The sequence below is a fragment of the Hylobates moloch genome, unplaced genomic scaffold, assembly GCF_009828535.3.
Source record: "Hylobates moloch isolate HMO894 unplaced genomic scaffold, HMol_V3 SCAFFOLD_4, whole genome shotgun sequence".
Lineage (NCBI taxonomy): Eukaryota > Metazoa > Chordata > Mammalia > Primates > Hylobatidae > Hylobates > Hylobates moloch.
In genome coordinates this window covers 155,285,219-155,310,850 of record NW_026652279.1, presented here as the reverse complement: position 1 = coordinate 155,310,850, position 25,632 = coordinate 155,285,219, and the positions used below count along the sequence as shown (strand labels likewise).

At 39.0% G+C, this 25,632-nt stretch overlaps 1 protein-coding gene and 1 pseudogene across 2 annotated transcripts in view; both read left to right on the top strand.

Moving 5' to 3' along the window:
• Positions 1-18,693, top strand: part of DCT (dopachrome tautomerase) — a 71,226-nt gene extending 52,533 nt beyond the window's left edge. For both annotated transcript variants that reach the window (XM_058438209.1, XM_032151103.2), the window contains exons 7-8: positions 14,921-15,122; positions 18,515-18,693. In XM_058438209.1, coding sequence (XP_058294192.1) covers positions 14,921-15,122; positions 18,515-18,693 — 381 coding nt within the window. The remainder of the gene's footprint in view (positions 1-14,920; positions 15,123-18,514) is intronic.
• Positions 18,694-23,272: 4,579 nt separating this feature from the next.
• LOC116467762 (small nucleolar RNA U3) lies at positions 23,273-23,355 on the top strand (annotated as a pseudogene).
• Positions 23,356-25,632: the final 2,277 nt, after the last annotated feature.

Genomic DNA, 25,632 nt, shown 5'->3' with positions numbered 1-25,632 from the left:
GTCTCAGCCAGTAGATATTGGAAAAGACAGAAAGGATTTGAGCTTGTGCTAGGTGATTTGGGGAGGACTTTTGGAAGCTTTGCTCTGAATCAGATGTTGTCAGGAAGCAGGGGTATGCTTCCTGATTCTATGATTGGGTATCTTGATAGAGTATATCTGTATATGGGGCAGACTAGACTGAGGTTAAAGCCATAATTGGTAAAACAGCAGCAGATATTCATATTAGCCAGGAAAGGGGGTGTCATGCATCTTGCATCTTGGACAATGTTCATAATTTGTCTATGCTCAGACATTGTGGGGTTTTCTTGTTTTTGTCCTGATCCATCATGGTCACAGAGTGGCCTTGTCTGCTGTCAATGTTCTATGAAATTGTTTATGTCTGAGAGGGGGACATCAAGGCCTCGTTGATAGCGCCAGGCCAGCTCTTGAATGTCAGGGGCTGCTTTTCTAAGTACAGGCCACTGAAGTTGTCATAAGAGATTTAGACAACATACACATTCATGTTTCAGCAGCCAATCCCCAACAGTGCTTCCGCTTTACAGATACTCAACTCACCATCGTCTATTTTAACCCTGTCTGTGTGTCTTCTGAGTTGTATGTCTTGAATAGATAGTTTTGGAGGAATTACAAGAAGAAATGTCACCTCTTCTTTTTTATTTAGCCAATATTTTGAGTTTATATTGTTATCCAGTTAGATTGTATGATATCCAAAGACTCTCTGTTTTTTTTTCCAGAATTTTCCTCACCTTAATGTTAATCTTAGCAATGTGTCTTAGTCTGCTGAGGCTGCCATAACGAAAGACCACAGATTGGATGGCTTAAACAACAGAAATTTATATCCCACAGTTCTAGAGGCCAGGAGGTCTAAGACCAAGGTGCCAGCTGATTTGGTTCCTGATGAAGACTCTCTTCCTGAGCCTTCTAGCTGTGTCCTCAGATAGTGGAGGGGGAGAGAGAATAAACTCTCTGATGCCTCTTTTTATGATAACAGTAATCCAGGGCCCTACTGTTCTGACCTCTTTCTAGGCTCTATCTCCAAATATAGTTACATTGTGGGTTAGGGCTTCAACATACGGATTTTGGGGGAACACATTTCAGTCCATATACAGCATTTATAATGCATCCTCAAACCATCAGTTTATAGAAGTTTGTTTTTCTTTTCTTTTATCTTTTTGAGACAGAGTCTCGCACTGTCACCCAGGCTGGAATGCAGTGGTGCGATTTTGACCCACCACAACCTCCGCCTCCTGGGTTCAGGTGCTTCTCCTGCCTCAGCCTCCTGAGTAGCTGGGATTACAGGCACGTGCCACTGCGCCTGGCTAATTTTTGCATTTTGAGTAGAGACAAGGTTTCGCCATGTTGGCCAGGCTGGTCTTGAACTCCTGACCTCAAGTGATCCTCGGGCCTCAGCCTCTCAAAGTGCTGAGATTATAGGTGTGAGCACCCAGTCAGAAGTTTGTTTTTCTAGGCTTTTGGGAGTCTTCATGACTGATTACAAGTCAATCAGTTTTACTTGATACAGACCAGGGCAATCTTGGGAATGTAATTGAACCACATGGAGCTTCTGCTTCCCACTCTGCAAAGTGTGGGTCTCTTGACCTGATCTGGCAGTGAAAATGTTGTTCTCAGTGAAGTGACTCTTAGTAGATTAGGACAATAGGAAACCGGTCTAGAGCCTGTCAAGTACAATACAAATGTTATCATAAAAACAATAATGTGTTTTGTAATGGTCAGAATTAGAGAACCATATGTTAGGTTTAGATTTTCAAACCTTAATTAATATTTCTTATCTTGCTCTCCAAAGCAGACAGTCATGCCCTGAGGCATTTTACTAATAAGCACAAAGTCAGAAGTATTTCACAGGTGATTTATTATTGTTACTCAACCCTGGGTACAAAAAAAGGAGCTATGAAGAGGGAGAGTAAAGGTGTAGCTTTCAGTGACTCTAAGCTTGCCTGATGGGTGTGAAGTAGCTTTCTGGGGCTCCTAGATAGATTAAAGCATAGTCAGGTGAGCTTCAAGAAATCCTGAGACGGAATTAGTTGGTAGAGTTGTTCTTTCCTTCGAAAAAATGTTTCTTTCCTCATATTTACATAGTAGCAATAAATGAAGGGGTTGTCAGAAGTCTGAATTAATAGTCCCAGCCTCTAACAAGGTGGGGGCTTATCTGTGACGCCACCACAGCGATCTTTGCTTTTCTCTAGAATGCCTGCTTTGTTCAATGATTCTAACTTGATAGTTCACATCATTTTTTCTGGCTATCGTCTCAGCCATAGCTTATGCCAAGCATTTCTGGTGTCTGCTTTCCCAGCCATATATCTGTGCATCTATTTATACTATACGTCTCTAAGTATTTATTAAAGCATACGTTGTCAACTGTACAATTTATACACACAATTCATATTCATAAGGAAAAATGTCACAATACTCCTTATCCAGTACTCCAATATATTATAAGTAGAACAGCGGAATCCTCTGATAAATTAAGGATTATACCCCAATTGTTTCTCTCCTATTAAAAGTGATGCTAGTAATTTGATTTTCTGCATCCCGAGTCTCCAGGATTGCTAAAGCTTATCTCCTTCTTTTGAACAAGCGCACTAAGTGGACAGAAATTGGCAACATTTTTCTGTAAATAGCCAGGTAGCAAATATTCTGGGCTTTGGAGGCCAGATGTTCTCTGTTGTAACTACTGAACTCTGCCCCTGTAGCATGAAATCAGTCATAGATCATGCATAAACAAATGAATGTGGTGTTCCAATGAAACTTTATTTACAAAAACAGGTTGTAGGCTCTATTCGGCCCTCAGGCTTTAATTTATCAACCTGTGGTGTAAAGGATTCACTTTCCTTCTTTGTATTAGTTTGTAGTAAGAATAGTAGGAATCTCTCTCTCTCTATCTAAGAGACAGTCTCTCTCTGTTGCCCAGGCTGAAATGCAATGGCATGATCATAGCTCACGGCAGCCTCGAACTTCTGGGCTCAAGTGATCTTCCTGCCTCAGCCTCCTAAGTAGCTAGGACTATAGCCACGTACCACCATGCCCAGCTTTTTACAATTTTTATTTTTGTAGAGATGAGGTCTTACTATGTTGCCTAGGCTGGTCTCAGAACTGCTAGCCTCAAGCAATCCTCCCACCTTGGCCTCCCAAAGCACTGGGTGAGCCACCATATCAGGCCTGTAGTAGGGATTTCCCTTTAGTCATGTTTCTCCTTCTGCTTTAGGGTGGAAGCTCACATTGTGACTTGATGGGTGAGAAATCCTGTGACTTAACGTGGTTCAGGGATATAAGACATTTAATCATCTTTGTCTTCGTTGTTTTTAATGTACTTTATGTTAAAATTTTATTTTTTTTTTTAGTAGTATGTGTAATATACATATAAATAAACAAAAAGCCACAGCCTTTCTTTAAAGGCACAGAATGAATAATGTTTTGGCACTAGTTCCAGAACTCACATTACTTTAGGCTATTTTCAAAGAGTTTTATGCTGAAGCCAATTCAGCCTTAAATGATTTTTCACATATTGAGATCCAGGTTAAAGCATTTCAGTTAACAGAGTTATAGCTTCTGGAATTTCAAATTCACGAGGCAATTCATGCAAATATATTGCACATGACATTTATTAAAATTTTTTTTGTGACATCTCTTCAAGCAATAGAGCTACAAAATTGTATGTGATCACAATAATGAGCAAAAGAAGGCAGAACATTAAAGTGCAGGAAAAACTCTGAAGCAATGTCTAGTAATTCCTAAGGTAATTGAGGCAAATTCACACATTTATCATGGAAAATAAGATTAGGCCAGAGAAATGCTAAGTGCTGTCTTCAATAATAAATTTAGATATAATCCAGAAAAGAAAAAAAAAAAGGAAACCAACAGACTGTAAAGTTATTTAAATGCCAAGAAAGAAACTCTGTTACATAGTGGTAATTTCCTTCCCAATTCCTAAAGATACTGTTCTCAAGAGTATACTTGGATGTTATCCTTTTAGAAAGTACATTTGGTGAGTTCTAAGTTCCTTCAATTCCTCAGTGGCTGGGGGGTCCATAGGTTCGATAATTAATACTAAACAGCTCATGCCTGTTATCTACCTTGTACGTTGACATTCTAAATGGAATACAACATACAATAGTCTTATTACTAATCAGTGTATAAAATAGGTTCATTAATTTAGAAATGTGCAGCAGGAGAAAATGAATTTCTAAAACCACATATAGCTGATGGACTGCTGTAAATTAACCCCGTAAGAGCCCTTCTGAGTCTGCTGTTCTAGGCTACAACAAAGTTAGTGAAATCAAAAGCTCACAATTACAGGTATACATAATTCTGAGTTAGAGTGAGTTTAGTTGAAATTTAGAAAAGAAGGATAGGTGTATCAGTCTGTTTTCATGCTGCTGATAAAGACATATCCGAGACTGAGTAATTTATAGAGAAAAAGAGGTTTAATGGACTTACAGTTCGATGTGGCTGGGGATGCCTCACGATCATGGTGGAAGGCGAAAGGCACATCTTACATGGTGGCAGACAAGTGAGAACTTGTGCAGGAAAACTCTCATTGATAAAACCATCAGATCTCATGAGACTTATTCACTATCATGAGAACAGCATGGGAAAGACCCACCCCCATGATTCAATTACATCCCTCCCACAACATGTGGGAACTGTGGGAGCTACAATTCAAGATGAGATTTGGGTGGGGACACAGCTAAACCATATCAATAGGGCATTGCTTTTTTCTTCCCAAGAGTGAAGCATTTAAAGATAGATCCATCTTGCTTTACTTTAAATAAGAAAAGTCATAATTAGACTAATATTTTAAAAAATTAAAATAACATATATGAAATTTTTATTTTTAGTGGTTTTATGATTTTTATATTATTTATAATTACAGAAATGTTGGTGAAAATAGTTTTTAAATGCCTGTAATTCCATCTCAAGTTTTTTGCTTATTTCTTTTCATATTCTCATATGTTTTATACAGTTGCAATTATAGTCATCCCTCAATATCTTGAGGGAATTAGTTCCAGGACCCCCCACCATGGGTACCAAAATCTGTGACTACTCAAGTCCCTTATATAAAATAGCATTATATTTGCGTATAAGGTACATACATCCTTCTGTATACTCTAAATCATGTCTAGATTACTTATAATTGGATACAGAGGACCATCTCTATAAGGCACCTATTACATATAATATCCCATTATCACTTAATTTATTTAAGTTTTAGGTTGTTGCATAGTTTTCTAAATTTTTTCATCTTAAAATCTTAGTGCACATAAAAGGTTCAAAATACAAAATGTATGAAATGAAGTCCATATTATCACTACCATCTTCCAGCAAACAATACATTTTTTTCTAATTTTCCAGATATATTTTATAAATACACAAACAAATATGTTTCTATATTTATCTACATGGTAGCATATTATAGACCCCTCTGTCCCTTTGCCTTCCCCCCACTTTTTTTTTAAACTTACTCCAAATCATTTCAGTTCTGAAGGGTGTTTTTATTCTTTTTTTATAGCTGTATAGTATTCTGTTGCATGGATTTATCCTGAAATGTATTATTTTAATTTTAAATTTAAGATTTTAAACTATTTTCTGTTAATGGACATTTAGGTGATTTCTAATCTTTTGCTTTACAATGCTACAACAAACGTCCTCGAACATGTAAGGTAAGTAAAGAGAATAGAATCCCTGGCTTAAAGGGTAAACAAATGCATTTGAAATTTGATAAATGTTACAGAATTGCCTCTAGAAATTTGGACAATATTCCCTCCTAATACCTGTGTGTCACCTATGTGTCAGAGCCACAGCTCCCCCATTATTCCCTCTCATTATGCTCTTTGTCCCTGTGTCATCACGCTTTTTCATCGTTGTCAATGTGATCGGTGAAAAGGCATTTTAGCAAGTTTTAATTTGCATTTCTCTTCTTATAAGTGAAGTGCAGGCCAGACGCAGTGGCTCATGCCTGTAATCCCAGCACTTTGGGAGGCTGAGGTGGGTGGGTAACCTGAGGTCAGGTGTTCAAGACCAGCCTGGCCAACATGGTGAAACCTTGTCTCTACTAAAAATACAAAAATTAGCTGGGTGTGGTGTTAGGCACCTGTAGTCCCAGCTACTTGGGAGGCTGAGGCAGGAGAATCACTTGAACCCGGGAGGTGGAGGTTGCAGTGAGCCAAGATCATGCCATTGCACTCCAGCCTGGGTGACAAGAGCGAAACTCTGTCTCAAAAAAAAAAAAAAAAAAAAAAGTGAAGTCCAGCATCTTTTCAGACATTCAAAAAGAAAAAATCCATTTGCACCTCCTTTTCTGTGATCTGTCTTCATAACTTTTGTTTGTGATCATGACTTCTGGAAAAAGAAAAAAATCCCTAAATATTCAAAAAAAGTCAGAATTAGTGAAAGTAATTTGTTCTCTGTGTGAGTAACTAAATACAACATTCTCTTTTAATATTTTATTTTCCTGGAAAACCTAATAATCTGGTCATGTAAAGATGTATTTTGTAGGTTTTATTAGTTTATGGAAAATGAATGTGATCACTGAAAACATAGTCAAACTCTAGAACAGTACCTGACACTTAGTAGATGTTCTGTACATTTTTGTGAGGAGAAAGTCCTATTATTGTACATCTATTCTGTGATGGCCCCTATGCGAGATGTCATGGAAAGCTCACCTCTTAAATGAACAAATCTGTATATAGTAAACTACTCTCCTTGTTTTAAACACAGGGAAAATAAAGTTTAGAGAGGCTAAGAAATGTGTCAAGGTCACACCAATCAGTAAGTGGCTGAGCAGAGATTTATAAGAAAAGTTTCCTATTCAAAAATCTCCGTGTGTTCAATCTTTGAACTACAATTTTGCCTTTTGTCAGTTTAGACAATTCTAACTCAGTCTCTTCACAATTGCATTCATTATAGCTGAGGAAATTAAGTCTCGTTAGATCATATTAATAGGAATTAACACTAATTGGTGAAGGGCAGATCTGACTAATTTTGCACGGCTTTTGAAATGATAGTCATTGCTTTTATCGTGAGCATGTACTTATGCTTTTTAAATGTCACATTTACTTATTTAATACTAGTTTTTAAACAGCAGGTACACAGTTACTACCTCCTACGTGGCATAACATCTTGATGAGTTTTATAAGAGCTGAGGTATCAGAGAGGGTGGCTGGACCCCTCTCTGGTTCTCCAGGGTGGCAGGGTTTCTATGGGCTAGGCTGGGGGCTGGCTTGTTTTCTTTAATTTCACAGGTGCTAAATGTCACCTGAATGGGTTCTCTTCAACTCTAGAATTTATAAGGATAAACGCATACTATATTGAGAAGAACTAAACCTATGAATTACATCCAATTCATTCTGATAAAATATGTATATAATGACAAACTACAACTTACATATAAATCTAAGATGGTTCTAGCATTGAGTTGAGCTCCTCTCTCCTAGAGTTTTCATGATTGTTCAGTCAAGAATGGCCTGAGAGGTAGCTTAGTCTCTATCTAGAATCTCTTCTAGCATCACCTTGGTTCTCTTTCTCCAATCTGTAATGTCAGCTTATGATGCATGTTGAATTGGTCACTTCTTTTAAAGTTGACCTAGCAGAATCTTTCTGTAGTCCTCTGCATCTGTTCAGAGTTTAATTCTTGAAGAACAAGCTTTCGTTCCTCAAGGATTTAGAATCGGCATTTCTAATTCTCTTGATTTTTTTTTGTATGCATGCCGTTAGAGCTTGTATACAAGATATATTATGTACATTTTTACACACATATAGTATACAAGGCTATTATACAAGTCTGTGTAGGAGAATGTGTTCCTGATATGACTTTTCCAAAATGCCTGAGAAATACTTTCTGTTTTGCCTGCTCAGGGTGCTATAAAAGAATGGATAGGGAAATATAAAGAGAGAAAATTATAGCACCATCCTTGCTGCACCCTGCCTGGAAGATGCTATTATTGCTCCAATATCTTTTTTTTTCTCTTCCGTGGTTGTGTCCTAGTCCATTCAGGCTGCTAAAAAAAAAACCAGAGACTGGGTGGCCTAAACAACATTTATTTCTCAGTTCTGGAGGCTGAGAAGTTGAAGATCAAGGCATTAGCAGATTGAGTGTGTGGTGAGGAACTTCTTCCTGGCTCATAACGGCCATTTTCTTGCTTGTCCTCACATAGCTGAAAGGGAGAAGGAGCTCTCTGGGTCTCTTTGGTAAGGGCACTAATTCCATTCATGAGAACCCTATCCTCATGGCTTCATTATCTCCCAAAGGCCCCATTTCCTATTACCATCACACTGGGGATTAGGATTTCAGAATATGAATTTGTTGGGGGCAGGGCACACACATTGAGTCCATAGGAGATTGTTTCTCGTCTGTCACTGAAATATTCTCTCTGTGTAGTACCCACCTTCTTGTGGCAGAGCTTAGTTAATTAAATAGAGGCTTGGGTGTTTTTTAACTATTTCATGCCTATTACATATGGCCTATTTAGGGCAGTGTGAAACCAGCATCCCAGTTATATTCGTTTTCAAATCCTTGGTAGAACAAGACAAGAATAAATATTTCCCTAAAATAGCAAGCCTGATGAAATATATTTTTTAGGAATTACCATTAGGAATTCTCTCATTTAAAAAAGGCCGAACCAACATTTTAATGTATGCCTTCTACTTCAAGTTTTAAATTAGAGTTCCCATACGGACCTGTGTGTGCTTGTATCTGTCATGTGGCTTTTAAGTGATCACATTTGAATTGTCACTTAGTTCTGACTCTCAGAGGACCAGAGCAATAGCATGTCACCACAATAGGATCCAGTCTGATGACAAAGGATGCCTTCTGGGCAGTAACACACAAACTCAAGTGGCGAAAACTACACTGTGCTGGTCTTTAATGATGTACACACATCTTTGCAGCTGTCCTCATATTTCCATGGTTCCTTTCTCCAGATGCAGAAACTTTTCTTGTTTCATCTGTGTGGTGGGAATCCGAATTTATAGTCATTTAAGCTAAGGCCCTTTGGAAGTAACTTTATCCTCCAATGATCTTGAAAAAAGATTGCACACTTTCTTGTATTGTATTTTCTTTATGCCTGCAGGTACAATATTTGTTGGTTGATTACTTTCTCCTGCATGGGTTACATTAAAAATCTTTACCTTGAAAGCCCATGTAATCACATATTTTTTTTCAATATGGCTTCTTCTTTGAAATTTAGTGTTTTTTTTTCTTTTCTGTACCTATCCTCATTTTGTTGGAACAAGACAGAATAGGTTTATATGCCAAAATTTGGAACCTCATTTCTGAAGTACTCAATTTCTAATACCAAAACATAGCTATGTAGCCCTCGAGCAGATGAAAGGCACCAATGATACAAATTTATTTATTTATTATTTATTTATTTTTTGAGATGGAGTCTCACTCTGTGGTCCAGGCTGGAGTGCAGTGGTGCGATCTTGGCTTATTGCAGCCTTGGCCTCCCGAGTTCAAGTGATTCTTCTGCCTCAGCCTCCCGAATAGCTGGGATCACAGGTGCACGCCACCACGCCCAGCTAATGTTTTGTATTTTTAGTAGAGATGGGGTTTCACCATATTGGCTAGGCTGGTCTCGCACTCCTGACCTCAGGTGATCCTCCCACCTCGGTCTCACAAAGTGCTGGGAGTACAGGCATGGGCCACCATGCCCGGCCCAATGATACACTTTCATTTAGCTTCTGCTTTTGCTTCCTACCCTCAAATGACATTTGACCCTTTACAGAGATATTAACTGAGCTCATTTTTAACTTGTATTTAACAAAGATACAATTAGTTTCTCAAGAGCAATTCAAGGTATCTTATTGAGGAATAATGCCCACAATTTTAACAAAACTACCTATTCCATAGATTGTAGTACTTCTCTTTTTAGCTTGTAGATATGTTATCGCTTGCAGCACTTTTTTCATTGGATTCTTTGGATTTTCTCAGCACATACCAGTCTTTTCAAAAAATCTTACATTCTGTAATTTGGGTACTCTATATAGTTCTTACTAGAGCTTTATTGTTGTTGTTGTTGAGACAGTATCTCACTCTGTCACTCCGGCTGGAGTGCAGTGGCACAATCATAGCTCACTGCAGCCTTGACTTCCAGGGCTCAAGTGATCCTCCCATCTCAGCCTCAGGTAGCTGGGGCCACAGGCGCACACTATCACACCTAGCTAATTTTTAAATTTTTGTAGAAATGGGGTCTCACTCTGTTGCTGGGGCTGGTCTCAAACTCATGGGCTCACGTGATCCTCTTGCCTCAGCTTCCCAAAGTGCTGGGATTACAGGCATGAGCCACTGTGTGCAGCCTTATGAGAGTATTTATTGTATGTTTTATAGCCCTCCTGAGAGCTACAATTTCAATTACTCCTTGTTATTTTCCCCTATTTTTTTTCTCTCTCCAGATTATTAATTGCCTTAGAATCTTGTCTTCTCCTTTATTATTTACATTTTTCCCTTGGTGAATTCTGATACTTTCTATAAGTTATTTGCCTCTTACAGCACTGAATCTGCATCTTCCTTGTGTCCTGATAGTCTCTTGTCTCTTTCTATCATCACAATTTGATCCCTGACTTGAACTCAGACAGTATGTAAAAGTTCATGATTGGGTTAGGACTCATAGGTCAAACTATACTCTTTCTGCATTGTTAAGATTGGAGAATATGCCTTCAAAATCAATTTTTCTTATTCTAGTTGGTCCTGAAGATTGTACTACAGTGTGGTGGTGTAAAGTAGGGGTCCCCAACCCCTGGGCCATGGGCCCGTACTGGTCTGTGGCCTCTTAGGAACTGGGCCACACAGCAGGTGGATGGTAGGCAATTGAGCATTATCACTTGAGCTCCGCCTCCTGTCAGATCAGCAGCATTAGATTCTCATAAGAGTGCAAACCCTATCATGAACTGCGCCTGAGAGGGCTCTAGATTGCACACTCCTTATGAGAATCTAACTAATGCCTGATAATCCAAGGTGGAACAATTTCATCCTAAAACCATCTCCCTTCGCATCCACCACCCCCTGTTCCGTGAAAATTGTCTTCCTAGAAAACCAGTCCTTGGTGCCAAAAAGGGTTGGGGACCACTGGTGTAGGGGAAGTAGAGTATGTGGATTAAGAACTCTCACTTTAGAACCAGACTTCCTGGGTTCAAATTCTTACTCTACCGTATATTAGCTGTGTGAACTTAGGGAAGTCACTTAACACTTTTGTTCCTTTTATTCCCCATCTATAAAACCGGGTAATAATGTTATGGGTTGAATTGTCCCCTGCAAAATTCTTATGTCAAAGTCCTAATAGCTAATAACTCAGAATGTCACCTTGTTTGGAAACAGGATAGTTACAGATATAGTTTATTAACATAAAATGTCATACTGGAGTAGAGCAAGTCCCTAATCTAGTGTGAGTGGTGTCCCTATAAAAAGGGAAAATTTGGACATAGGCACAACATGAGGATGAAGACAGAGATCTACAAGGCAAGGAATGCCAAAGATTGTCAGCAAGGCCCAAGAAGGTGGGAGTGAGGTGTGGAACAGATTTTCCCTCACAGTGCTTAGAAGGAACCAGCCCCACTGACATCTTGGTGTTGGACTTCCAGCTGCCTAGAAATGAGACACTGTCTCCAACTGTAAGACAAATGCCTGTTGTCTAAGCCACCCAGTCTGTAGTACTTTGTTACAGCAGCCTGAGCAAACAAATAATATCCACCAAATCAGGCTGCTTTGAGGATTCAATATGTCATTATGGGTAATTGAGCAAACACTAATAAATAGTCACTAATTTACTTATCAAAAAGTGCTAGGCATGTGCCACACGCATTCCTAAATGCCCAGCTCCTCATTGGCTGTATGTATAGTGTGTGTGATTTCAGAGGTGCTTGCAGGCCCCACCTGCCTGCAAAAAGCAAATTCCTTCACTCTTCTTCCATAAGTCCTTGTCCCAAGTTAAAATAATAGTAGTACTGATGGTATAGTCATAGTGATAGAAACCATTGAATAAACCATTTCCTACAAGAAAGGTGCTGTGTGCTAGGTGCCTAATATATATTATCTTCCCTACCTTCCCAATGCCATGTTATTGGTGCCCACTGTTGAGGTTTACAGACCTCTGCGATCCTGGATCATCAGCTCCACGGGCTGTGTTTTATTCATCTCAAGCTGCGTCTCTACCTGCCTTTCACCACCTCTGCCTTCTCATTCTCTGTCTGGATCCCTTAGCTACCCTCCCACCCAGGGGGCAGCAGTGTGGAGGAGAAGTCTCAGGCCTGACATTCCATTTGTTCTCCTTCCTGGAGCCCAGAGTGGGCCAGGAGAAGGGGGTGGCATCTCTAGCCCCCCAACACTGAGGAAGAATGGGGCTCTTCCCATTTCACCCCCACCCCCCATACTTTCTCCCATGCCTCCAGGAATGGGCCACTTCTGCATGGGGCAGCGGGTCCCAATTCAGCTCACACTGAGAATGTAAGAACTACAAACAAAATTTCTATTAAATTTTGTGTCTCAAGAGAAAAGAGAAGGGGACCAAGGAACTCACTTCCCTGCACGTGCTGGTAACTATGAGCCTGTGAGGCCCTACTTAGGCTTTTGTCCTTTGTTGTGCTTATCCATTTCTGCATGACAGATTATGATTACCCAAACACTCAGTGGCTTGAAGGTGACCATTTCATTTCTTACCATTTCTGTGGGTCAGGAATTTTGGAAGGGCTGGATTAGGCAGTTCTAGCCTAGCATCTTTCAGTGCAGTTGCAGTCAGATGGTAATAGGTGTTGGAACAGCTGTGGACTGGCCCGCCATCTGTTTTTCTTCCTGAAATCTTGAGCCTCACCATCATGGTCACTCTATATGAGTTGGTTTGGGCTTCCTCATGGCATGGCTGCCTCAGGACAGCTAGACTGCTTATTTCATGGTTCAGGGCTCAGGCACAAGATAGGAGCTGCAATACACTTTATGATTTAACCTTGAAAGTCACAAAACGTCACTTCTGTTGGATTTTATTGGTTATAAAAGAGTCAGAAACTCACCAAGTTTCAAGGGAAGGCCGGTTGAAGCCAGCCTTCAGTGAAGGAGTGGCAAGATTCTAGAAAAGCATGTTAGCCAAGAAACAAACATTGTGTGGCCTTCTTTGGAAAATATATTTTTGTATATCCCTAGACACTGTTTATTTGCACAAACTGTTTAAGTAAATAAAGCTGCATGACACTGTCATCAGCCAACACATACTTAGTAAATATTGATTCTGTCCAGGTTGTATGCTAAGCTTTGCACTGTACGCAAAGTGTCTGCGTGACACTGTCATCAGCCAACACATATTGAGTAAACATTGACTCGGTCCGGGTTGTATGCTAAGCCTGAGACTTCAAAGGTGAAAAGTCCTTATCTTAGACCTTAAGGAGGTAGGATCTTATTAGGGGACATAGATACATAAATAACAAGTTATAGTATCATTTAATCAGTGCTAGCCGGGCGCGGTGGCTCAAGCCTGTAATCCCAGCACTTTGGGAGGCTGAGGCGGGCGGATCACGAGGTCAGAAGATCGAGACCATCCTGGCTAACACGGTGAAACCCCGTCTCTACTAAAAACACAAAAAATTAGCCAGGCGTGTTGGCGGGCGCCTGTATTCCCAGCTACTCGGGAGGCTGAGGCAGGAGAATGGCGTGAACCCAGGAGGTGGAGGTTGCGGTGAGCCGAGATCGCGCCACTGCACTCCAGCCTGGGGGACAGAGAAAGACTCCGTCTCAAAAAAAAAAAAAAAAATCAGTGCTATAAATGAGGTACAGGGTACAGTGGTGAATGGAGGAATGAATACATTGAATAAGTATTTACCAAAATAAGTACCTCCCTTTCTCCATGTGAGACACCCTGGGGTGACAAGCTCTGGGAATCCAGGGGGAATGAAAAAAGGACACTGCCCCTGAGCTCCTTGAACTTACCGTCCAGGAAGGAGCTAGGAACTCCAACAACTGCCATCAACTGGGACTGAACTCTCAAACTTGTATCATGTTACAAAATCAGGGCTATCAACGTGGAAATTTTGCTGTTAATATTTCAAAACATATAGTAATTGCTATATTTTAAAAGGACTTTAATGGCTTCCTTGAGAAAATGTAAATGAGCACTTTGTACATTACATTTTTAGACTTTCTTTTGCTGGCATAACAGCAAGAATTCAAGTGAAATGAGTAGATAGAAGAGTATTCCTGGTGAGAAAAATTTACTGTTCCTTTATATTATAATATTGATACAGATTGAGTACCACTTATCTGAAATGCTTGGGACCAGAAGTGTTTGGGATTTTGAATTTTTTCAGATTTTGGAATACTTGCATTATACCAGTTGAGCATCCCAAATCCAAAAAATCAAAAAATGCTCCAATGAGCATTTCCTTCAAGTGTCATGTTGGCACTCAAAAAGTTTCAGGTTTGGGGGAATTTTAGATTTTAAATTTTCAGATTTTCAGATACTCAACCTGTAAACACAACTTTTTCTTTCTCTCCTGTTAAACCAAATCATCTCAATACTAGAACATATATCTTATCATATTTGCCTTTTTCTGAATTTCATAATTAACACATATATGTTGAAGGCCTCAAATGTTCAATCTGCAACCAATGTTAAATCCAACATGAACTTTCATTTGCTCACTTGACAAAGGGGCTTTTAATCCTGCTTGGAGAGAGAGATTCATACATCATTGAAAACTTAACTGTTTTTCTTCTTGAAATCTTGATCCTCACCATGGTCACTCTATGTGAGTTGATTTGGGCTTCCTGACGGTGGTATACAGAAGGGGGTATTCCATACATGGGTATACAGAAGTTCCCAGGTCAAGAAGAAGTTATTCCACTTTAGAGAAAGCAACAGTCAGGTTGGTGTGATCGAAACAGACTGATTCATATTAAACACTGTGTTCAATTGTCTTGCAGGTTCTTCATTCCTTTACTGATGCCATCTTTGATGAGTGGATGAAAAGATTTAATCCTCCTGCAGATGCCTGGCCTCAGGAACTGGCCCCTATTGGTCACAATCGGATGTACAACATGGTTCCTTTCTTCCCTCCAGTGACTAATGAAGAACTCTTTTTAACCGCAGACCAACTTGGCTACAGCTATGCCATTGATCTGCCAGGTAACTTAACACAACTTCCAAATGGGTGATTCATTCATCTTCTAAAGGAACTAGCTTTCTTTCTTTCTTTCTTTCTTTCTTTCTTTCTTTCTTTCTTTCTTTCTCTCTTTCTTTCTTTCTTTCTTTCTAATGTAAACCAAGACCTTTAACTGAAGCTTTCAGGTCTAGTTAAGTTTATTGACCATTTTTCTAGCATGTATGTATTTAGCAAAAGGAGCCTTTAAACTACCAATTAAACATCAGAAAGGGACTAATGAGCTGACTCTTGTTTTAGAAAACTGAAAGTTTTAAATAGATCTTATTAAATGAACTATCTACTTCTACACCTGACTTGACAATTCTCTCTGAATTAATTGGATTAATAAAAAACCTCCCTATGGTTCTTTGAAATTTCGAACCAATGAAGTAAAAATGAACTAGCCACACTGTACGGGGACTAGCTGGATTTAGAGATTATTTCTTGAGGGCAGGGCTGGGATTAGGGTGAGGAAAGTACAGCATTTGCCTTGAGCACAAAATTCAAGGGGAGGCCAGAAAACTCAGTAATCAAGGTAAGTAATAATATAATACAAAATTTTGGAAAATCAAAGTTAATGTAAAAAATTAACAATGAATAATACACCACCAAATTTTAAAGGCAGACTTTTGTTTGTTTTGCACACCCACATCACCTTATAACTGAATCAGTCATTTCCAATTTAGCCTATACCACCCCGATGGATAGGTTCATGAGGGTTGACATTGATTGGTCTACCAACAGATTGGGTTACATGGGACTCTATGTGTATGTTTCATTAGTTACTGTTTTTAAAGTCATGTTTTAAGATTGTAGATTTCTTATTAACTTTTCCCAGTTGGTTCAACATATGGGAGGATATTTTGATAAGTATATATAGGGCACATGTTTTTCTTTTTGGCCCAGACCCCAATATGGCTCCACACACCATTCAAAGAATCTTAGGAGCCTGGCAACATACTGAGACCTGTTCTACTAAAATTCAAATAACATTAGCTGGGCATGGTGGTGCATGCCTGTAGTCTCAGCTACTCGTGAGTCTGAGATGGGAGAATTGCTTGAGCCCAGGATGTAGAGGCTACACTGAGCCCTGTTTTTGCCGCTGCACTCCACTCTGGGCAACAGAATGAGACCCTGTTTCAAAAAAAAAAAAAACAAACAAACAAAAAAAAAACTTAATCAAGAAGCTGAAAAATCACACAGCCTATTTACCCAAAGTCTCAGCCTAGAAAGCGATCAAGATGATTTCAGAGCTCAGTCTCTCTCCCTTTGAGCTGAATCTTTCAAGCCTGGCTGTAGTGGGACGCTTGGGCAGAGGATGATCTCGAATTAAGTTCAGATTTATGAAACAGCCTAGGTACAGAGGGCCTTAGATGCCAGGCAGAAACCCCAAAAAGATACCACCTCATACCCATTGGGATGACTGCTATCAAAAAAATAGAAAATAGTAAATATTGCTGAGGCTGTAGAGAAATTGGAATCCTTGTGCATTGCTGGTGGGAATGTAAAATGGTGCAACCACTATGGAAAACAGTATGGTGATTCCTCAAAAAAATGGAACAAAGAATTACCATGTGACCCAGCAATTACACTTCCGGGTATACCTAAAAGAACTGAAAGCAAGATCTAGCAGAGATATTTGCACATCCATGTTCACAGCAGCATTATTTACAATAGCCAAAAGGTAGATGCAACCCAAGTGTCCGTCAGTGGATGAATGAATAAACAAAATGTGGTACATACATACAATGGAATATTATTCAGCCTCAAAAAGGAAGGAGATTCTGATACATGCCACAACATGGATGAACCTTGAGGACATTAAGTTTAATAAGCCAGACATAAAAACAAATATTGCATGACTCCACTTACATAAGACTATGAGATAGTCAAATTCATAGAGACCCCTGGTTACCAGGGGTTGGGAGGGGAGAATAGGGAGTTACTGTTTGGTGGGCACAATGTATCAGTTTTGCAAGATATAAAGGTTCTGAGAATGGATGGTGGTGATGGTCACAGAACAATGTGAATGTACTTAATGCCACTGCACTGCATATTTAAAAATGATCAGGGTGGTCAAATTTATGTTACGTGTATGTTACCACAATTTCTAAAACATAATTTTTAAAAAAACTAGGCAGAGGATTTGGACAAAAGCAAAAGGCAACCATTTTTTGGTCTTGAACAAAGAAATGCCAGACTCAAAATATCTGTGTTTTAAGAAGATGAAGTTGGCAATAGGTGCTGCTGGGTTGAAGCAGGAGGAGACAGATCAAAACCCTCTTGGAGGAATCCCATCAGGACAGGTCAGGACCTCGCATCGGATTGCAGAAAAAGGACTAGAAAGAGAATCTTATATTTAGATGAGTGTGAGGTATAGAACAAATTCAGAGGAGCTGAATTTAAGAACAGTTGGCCAAGGAGAATATAATTTTTAAGACAAATGACAGATAGGCATATGTATATTAACAAATGAAATTCAGCCAGGTGCAGTGGCTCACACCTGTAATCCCAGCACTTTGGGAGGCCAAGGCAGGTGGATCACCTGCAGTCAGGAGTTTCAGACCAGCCTGGCCAACGTGGCGAAACCCTGTCTCTACTAAAAATACAAAATTTATCTGAGCATGGTGATGGGTGCCTGTAATCCCAGCTACTTGGGAGGCTGAGGCAGGAGAATCGCTTGAACTCAGGAGGCAGAGGTTGCAGTGAGCCGAGATCATGCCACTGTACTCCAGCCTGGGCGACAGAGTGAGACTCCATCTAAAAAAAAAAAAAACCAAAAAATGAAATCCACTAATTTTGTAGAAGAGTGCTTATAAAATATATGAGAGTAGAAGATTGGATTTATCATGTGGGAGATTTACATTTTATTCACAACTATTTGAATGGGTATAAATATCATCTGCTTGGTTATTGAGTGTCTCCTGGTGTAATAGCCAGTCTGATCCCTCTCACAGGTTTATCATTCTATAAAAAAGGTAGAGACAACAGCAGAATTTCTCTTCCCGAGGGTTGTATATTTTGCAGCTCCCCAGATGCCATTTTAGCATGCTCTTTTACAAATGAGTTTCTAACTCAGAAAAGTAGTTACATTCTTCCTTAGAGGGTTTCTTCGGCATAAGCATTTATTGTAACAAATTTTTTAAATGCAATAAGCTGTATTTAAGTAATGGGATGCCAGTTCCGACTTCCCCAACAAAAACAATTGTGGATATGGTAAATGGTGAGAAAGGAGAAGATAAATTTTAGTCTAGCACGAATAGTTTTGCTTTATCAACAAAAAGCAGGCGAAAGTCAAGTGCGTTTGCTCTTTTTCTCTTCTGAAAGTATTCAGCTGATGAAAATTCTGATTGTAGAACCTTCTCTTCTGCTTTAGTTTCAGTTGAAGAAACTCCAGATTGGCCCACAACCCTCTCGGTAGTCATGGGAACACTGGTGGCTTTAGTTGGTCTTTTTGTGCTGCTGGCTTTTCTTCAATATAGAAGACTTCGAAAAGGATATACACCCCTAATGGAGACACATTTAAGCAGCAAGAGATACACAGAAGAAGCCTAGGGTGCTCATGCCTCACCTAAGAGAAGAGGCTGGCCAAGCCACAGTTCTGACCCTGACAATAAAGGAACTAATCCTCACTGTTCCTTCTTAAGTTGAAGATCTTTGACATAGGTTCTTCTCTAGTGATGATGATCTCATTCAGAAGATGCTTAGCTGTAGTTTCCTCTTTGCTTGCTGGTTTAACAAACCCAAGCTAAAGTGCTGGAGGCTACCTCTATCTTCAAATAAAGGTAGACCTGACAATTTGTGATATCTAATAATAACCCCCCATGTTGATTAAGCCTCCTCCTTTTCTGAAAGCATTTAAAAAAACAAAAAAATCCCAAAACATTGATCTAGGGGAGTCATTTAAATTTGCAGGTCAGTGCAATGTGAGACCTGGCCAAGACCATGCATCAATCTTTCCTAGCCCCAGTGTCTTTATTGGTAATGGCATGGAGGTGGGAGGTTGTAAGTGCTAGATGAATCTCCAAGATCCCTTTTAGCTATAAACATCTCTGCTTCTAGGCACCCTCCTGATTGTCTTCCTTGGGCTTCTTTTTCTTCTTTTCTCTATCTTTTTCCTCTCCAGCTTAGAAGATGAGAATAAGCCTTGTTTTCTTTACAGGATGGAAAATGACGAAATGAAGGATCAATTCCGCTCTATTGTGTAAATTAGATTTTACGGATTTTACTTAAAATCTGCGGTTTTAAACAGTAGACCTATATTACAGGATTCAATAGCTGGATACACATTGATTCTATAGTAATAAATAGAGAAGATAATAAAATTATAGAGTTTCCTGGTTAGTTGATATACTACTGTAAATCTATTAACAAATACAGAATTACTCTTTCCAAGGAAGGCTGACTGAAGGCCGGTGAGGCTATAAACCTGAACGTGAGACAATTTGACTTGAGTCCCATTACTCTGAGGTCTCTTTGACTGATCCCGAACCAATTTCTTTACTAGGTAGCCTCAGATGAAAAATTTTTCCCACATAATGCACTTGGCTTATTTTTAAGCATTGATGTTAGATTCATTAATGTTGCCGTATACTCACAGTTACTTATGAATGCTGATCAATTAAGTCTTATCATTTGAAAGCAAACCATCTGTACAAAACATGACAATTCAGAATTAAGTGGTTATATTCTGCTATGCAATCATCAGATCATGAGAAATAAGAATGAGGCAATCTTTACTATGATGTTCAGACTTATCATGATGGACCCCACTTCAGAGAAGCTAATGGCTCTTGAGATTTCCAGGCAAATTTCATCTGCTCATATCTGGTTTCTGTGCATCAGGAGTGAGACTGACGTTCTAGGGCGTGGCTTGTCTGTCGAGGCCCCTCCCTGCTGGAATGAATGTCTGTAAAGAATGGGTGTTAAGAGGTCCCTGGAGCTGCCTTCTACATAAGGGGTCCCAGAGGGTGCAAGACTCACCCTAGAGGGTGCAAGTTTACCCCATGCAATAGGACTGCTAAAGCCAGAGAAATGGACAAAGCCCAGTTGGAACTGAATTTGAGTTTGAATCTCATAAAGTTACAGGTGCATCTGAGAGCAGGCTCAGTGGTGAAGATCCAGATAGCCCGGAGTCCTTCATGGGAGTAAAGCACTGCTTGGGCTTTTTAGCCTTAGCCACATGCATACCTCTCAATTCCTGCCATTAACAATACTCATGGAAAATACAGCACTGTATCTTTCACATGCTCCACTCTGGAAGGTTTATGCTCTGAGCTCAGGATAGTTGGGGAACACATTTTTAAATCTTGGTTTTAAACAAAAAGAGAAATTTATGAAAATGAAGATATAATTGTGCATGGTACATATATTTCTGAAAAGTTATGTATAAATCAATTATGTTAAAAGCGCCAGGAGAAGTTACTTTTTATAGGTGAACTATTGTGAATAATTTCGTAAGGCAAATAACCACCTCTAGCTTATCTGTCAGGTATATCAGAATTCTCATATATCATATTCTCACAAGATTTGGTTAAAGCAAGATCTATCTTAGGTAGAAAAAAATAGCAATCGATTATACTTAGCTACTTTTATCTATAGTGTGGGCAACTTTTTGTAACTATTATGTTTTATAATGTCTTCCTGAGAGAATTTCCTAATTTTGTAGTTCATATAAGAGAAATACAATTTTCTAGCATTTTCTGACCTTACGATAAATCAATTATGAATGCATTTTAACAAATATTAAGGTAGGATAAACCAACAGAATAAAAAGTTGGTATTTACTTACATTGAATATCATGCAAATAAACTCAGAAAATGTCACCAAGTACTGTGGGCTATATTTCTCAATGATAGGGGGAAGAATTCAACCTTGAAGAAATGACCAGATCACTTTACTGCTTATATCTTTAGTGTTAGAAAAACTGCATGTATGATTTTAATAGAAATGCTTTTTATAAAGCTAATATTCAGAAATGGGATAAAATGCAATAACATCTTTCCTTTGCGCATTAAATTCTCCTCTAATTCTAAAATTGACATTTGTATCTTGCTTAGGATTTAACATTGTTAATTATAATACTTTTAATGAGTAGTTTTAATCTCACATTATTAAGAAGTAGAAAACTTACTGAAAAGGAAACTAAAAATAAATGTTGTTTTGCAGATTATTGTTTGTCTTTTGAGGATTATTGTTTTTTAATTTGTGTGCATCAATTCCTGTCTTTTGGGCACTCAACATGTGTATTGAAATATATATACATGTAAAATATAATAACAACCTCAGTCTGAAAAATAATCTCTTAAACCGATATGCTATTTTCTGGTGAGTTTCCAAACAATTGCTGTTTTCTGAATCTGTACTGAACAGGTGGGAAAAGGAGAGCCAGCCTTTCCTCAGGTGAAGTTACTTTTGATATCCCCACAGTCTAGTGACTAATCCTGGGGCGGAAGCAGGCGGCTACTTCAAGTGACCAACCAGGGAAGAGACGTCCTGCAGCAGCTAACTTGGTGATCCCCCAGATAAGCCTTCGAGATGGGTCAATTTGTTGGAGACCCCCAGAAGAAGAAAGTTAGAAGCAATGTGGTAATGGTTATGTGAGGTTTGCTTCCACATCTAGACTTGAAGTTAAAGGTCAGGTTGTACACCCCTCTGTACAGCTACACAGTCATTATATCAAAGCACCTTGCCTTAAGTACTCAGAGAATGTTGGTGGTTGATATACGTGCATAAATGAACCAATTCACCCCTAGTAGGAGGTAATTACTTTCTCTAATGCAATGGCAAAAATCTAAGGTTGAAGCTCTTCCTATTTCTATAGTGCCTTACTTATCCTGAGTACTTTATAAATATTCTTTGAATGAATAAGTGAATGAATAAACTAATCTCAAAGTAGAATGTTTCATTCAGAGCTTCTGACATCTGTTTTAAGATGTACTGGATAAAACAGAAGATCCCTGCCATGAAGTTACCATACAACCTATGCTTCAGATTTTGAATTGCACATATGCTAGATAGAATTATACTCTATGCAACCTAACACAAGGAGACACTCTTCAGGTGTATTTGCTTTCTAGATGTATCTTCTTCCTACTATTGGTAGGCCTTAATTCTACCATTTTTAGGGACTAGGATAGGAAGTTAAGATTTCCACCCACGTCTCCTCTAAGTCCTCACACATGCCATTTTAGGATCCTCCACTGTCTGATATCCTAAAAGCTTTGTTTCAGTGGAAGGAGTTAGTGGGCAAATTATTTAGTCGGGCAAACCAATGCCTCTCTCACACTGATGGACTCAAGCAGCAATTGCTTTAGAAACTCTCCAAAGATGACAATACTTTGACTTTAGTCATAACAGCGGTTCAAGCTGAAAAAAACCCTTATGCATTTAATTCTGCTTTGGCAGGTCATTAAATGAAATCTTGAAAACCATACACAAGAATATTATGAACTAGAAAAAGTTTTCTAAAACAAAACAAAGTTAAAAGGTTCCTATTCCATACTTGCATGCTCTGTATAATTTTCACCACAGCTGCATGTTTGATAGAAACCATTAACCCACTTATATTATTTGTCCCATCAACTTTAGTCAGACTTCTTTAATATGACTGAATTTGGTCATTCTGTTAGCCATTTTCTGCTCTTTTGGCATTTTATGAACAAACTAAAACTATCACAGTGCCTCCCAAGTATAATTGTACTGGTTGTAAATAATGCTAAGTAGAGATGCTTGAGCTTGGCCTTCTTTATTAAAACAACAGATTTCACTGCCGGAGTTATGCACCCTGATTATTCCTTCACTTTGTATGTTATTGAGGGTTTCTGAATTTGCAATTAGCCCAATGACCGATCTTGATTACAGGGGAGTGGAATTAGGCCTACAATAAAGCAAAACCTGCCCTCTTGTGTTTTATTAGAAAATTGCACAATGTAGTAAAGTTCTTAAAGATATTTTCCTCTTCCATGGTTGATTGCCTACCCAGAGTGGAAAAAAAGGCTGGAAGATTTGCCATGAATTCAGAAATCAGAACAGATAAAGCACAATATTTAGAAAGAAACAGTTTCCTACATGGCCTCTCACGATTCCCTGTTTAATCTATTTTGAAACGTTAAATGTTTACCAGTAAGCCAGAAGACTATACTTTCAGGGATCATTTCTGTAGTTTGTTACCAGTAAGCCAGAAAAGTTTAGAGGAACATTTCAGGCCACTGGGCAAAAACGCTTTTAGGCTTGGCAAACACACACAGAATATAATTTAGTTAAATATTATTTATATGATCACATTGCAGCTGGAAATTGGGGAAACATTTTTTCTATTAAAAACCGTCATCAACAAGAAAAATTTGGGAAAAGTTTTTTAAAACAAATGTTGGATCAATGTATTAAAACTATATATAAATATTTGAACTCAGGTGTGGGTGTGAGCAGTGTCTGAAGATGTCCTTTAGTGTGGAAAATTCGCTTTTCAAAACTGGGAGCCCATGGTGGCTTTATATTAGGTGATTGATAAACTCAAACGATAAAGAAAACATGGCCTCTTTCTAGTTTTTATAAACCTTTCCCCTCTAGGGAAATATACAGGTAAAGATTAAAGAGAAACACATGCACATATAATTTATTTGCTTATTCTGGCTAGTTTTGTTTGTCAGAAAATTGGGGCTTCGATTTTCCAGCTATGTCTACCTGCTATACTTTTCTGGTGGTTCTCTCTGGAAGAAGATTACAGACCTGGTGATAGTCATTGTTTTTATGGAGAGAAAGGAAAGGGAAAAACATAAGTGAAGAAACTGAAGAGTTTGATTTGAAACACATCAAATGCTGACAGAAGATGCAGTCTTTCCTTGAGAAGAACCATTTGCTTATTCCCTATTGATACACTATATAGCATACTTTGCTGAAGACCTATTTTCCAATGCAGCAAATGTATTATTATTTTAAATTATTATTATTATTATTTTTTGAGACAGAGTCTCACTCTGTTGCCCAGGCTGGAGTGCAGTGGCGAGATCTTGACTCACTGCAACCTCTGCCTCCCAGGTTCGAGCAATTCTCCAGCCTCAGCCTCCTGAGTAGCTGGGACTACAGGTGCACACCAGCATGCCATGCTAATTTTTGTACTTTAAGTAGAGATGGGGTTTTGCCATGTTGGCCAGGGTGGTCTCCAACTCCCGACCTCTGGTGATCCACTTGCCTGGACCTCCCAAAGTGCTGGAAATATAGGTGTGAGCCACCGTGTCCCCACCCGATATTATTATTTAATAATACTACTTAAGGTTTCATTTCCAGTATTTTTGTTTTTTCAAATAGCAAGATTTGTCTTGATTATTGCCACTAATCAGTTTTTCCTACCTAAAATTATTTTTGTATTTTGAGTCTTGCATTTCATATCAAGGAGGTGTGCACAGCAGAAACATGTATGTGTTGGTGCTTTAAGTCATTAGGCTCATTTGTATGAGCAAATGACTGGTCTTGAAAACAGAAACGTAATCTCTATAATAATCCGTGCATTTAGCTATTTCTTCTTTTTCTCTTCTTCCACTGTGGCAAGCACACAACTTTCAGGCTTTCCTAGCTTGAAGTCTGATTTGAGCTGCCCATTTTCTTTTCATTTTAGGCATTTTACAATTCCGAGACGTGTAGCATTTTTATAAACTCAAGGACATTTTCCTTCTTTCTGTGCATATCTCTCCTCACTGATGTCCTCTTATCAAGATGCAGGCTTCTTTGTGTTTTTAACGTTTTTACTTGAGATATTTCCAACGCTTTGATTCCGTGCTGACTCTAAATCGTTTGCTGTCAGCTACACTTAGTGCAGATCTGGTGCGTCTCGGCTGCCGCTCAGTCCGCTGAGCTCTTGACAGCATTATCAGTCCTCTCCAACAATCAAAGGGCTCTTGCAACCCAGTAACATGCAAATTTATTCTTTATCTGCTTCAGTCTGTCACAGCGCACATTTTGCAGCTTAGCTGCACAAAAGCAGGCGTGAAAAAAATCATTCTGAAGTTGACGCGGGGAGTAATGGGTGTAAATTCATTGTTTTTAAGCAACAGCTACTCACAACATGCAATTACAGTGAACTCACCTTGCAACTAGGTGGCTGCCTTAGAGCTGGTTTCCCCTTGCTGGAGAGATGATGCAATTGAGCGGCTTTTATCACAGGGCAATCCGCTCACCCTTGTTGTACTTGTCAGCAGGTAACCCCTCTACTGCTCTCTGGGTTTGCCCAGGCTTCTGGGTGTGTGCTTAACTGTACACAGTCCCAGGAGAAAACAAATCCTCTTCTAGGTGTGGCAGCTCCTTCCCTGTTTATGTCTGTCAGCTTCCCCAACTAGAACTTGTTCCTTTCCAATGAACACTAAGAATGCCACCAGGAAATATTAATATCAAAAAGCCCACTATATTTTTTTCTACTTGAACCACCAATAAGTGACTTGACCTCCCTGTAGGAAATCTCTGGAAGTCTAAGATAAGGGTTCTTGGTTCCCATGAAT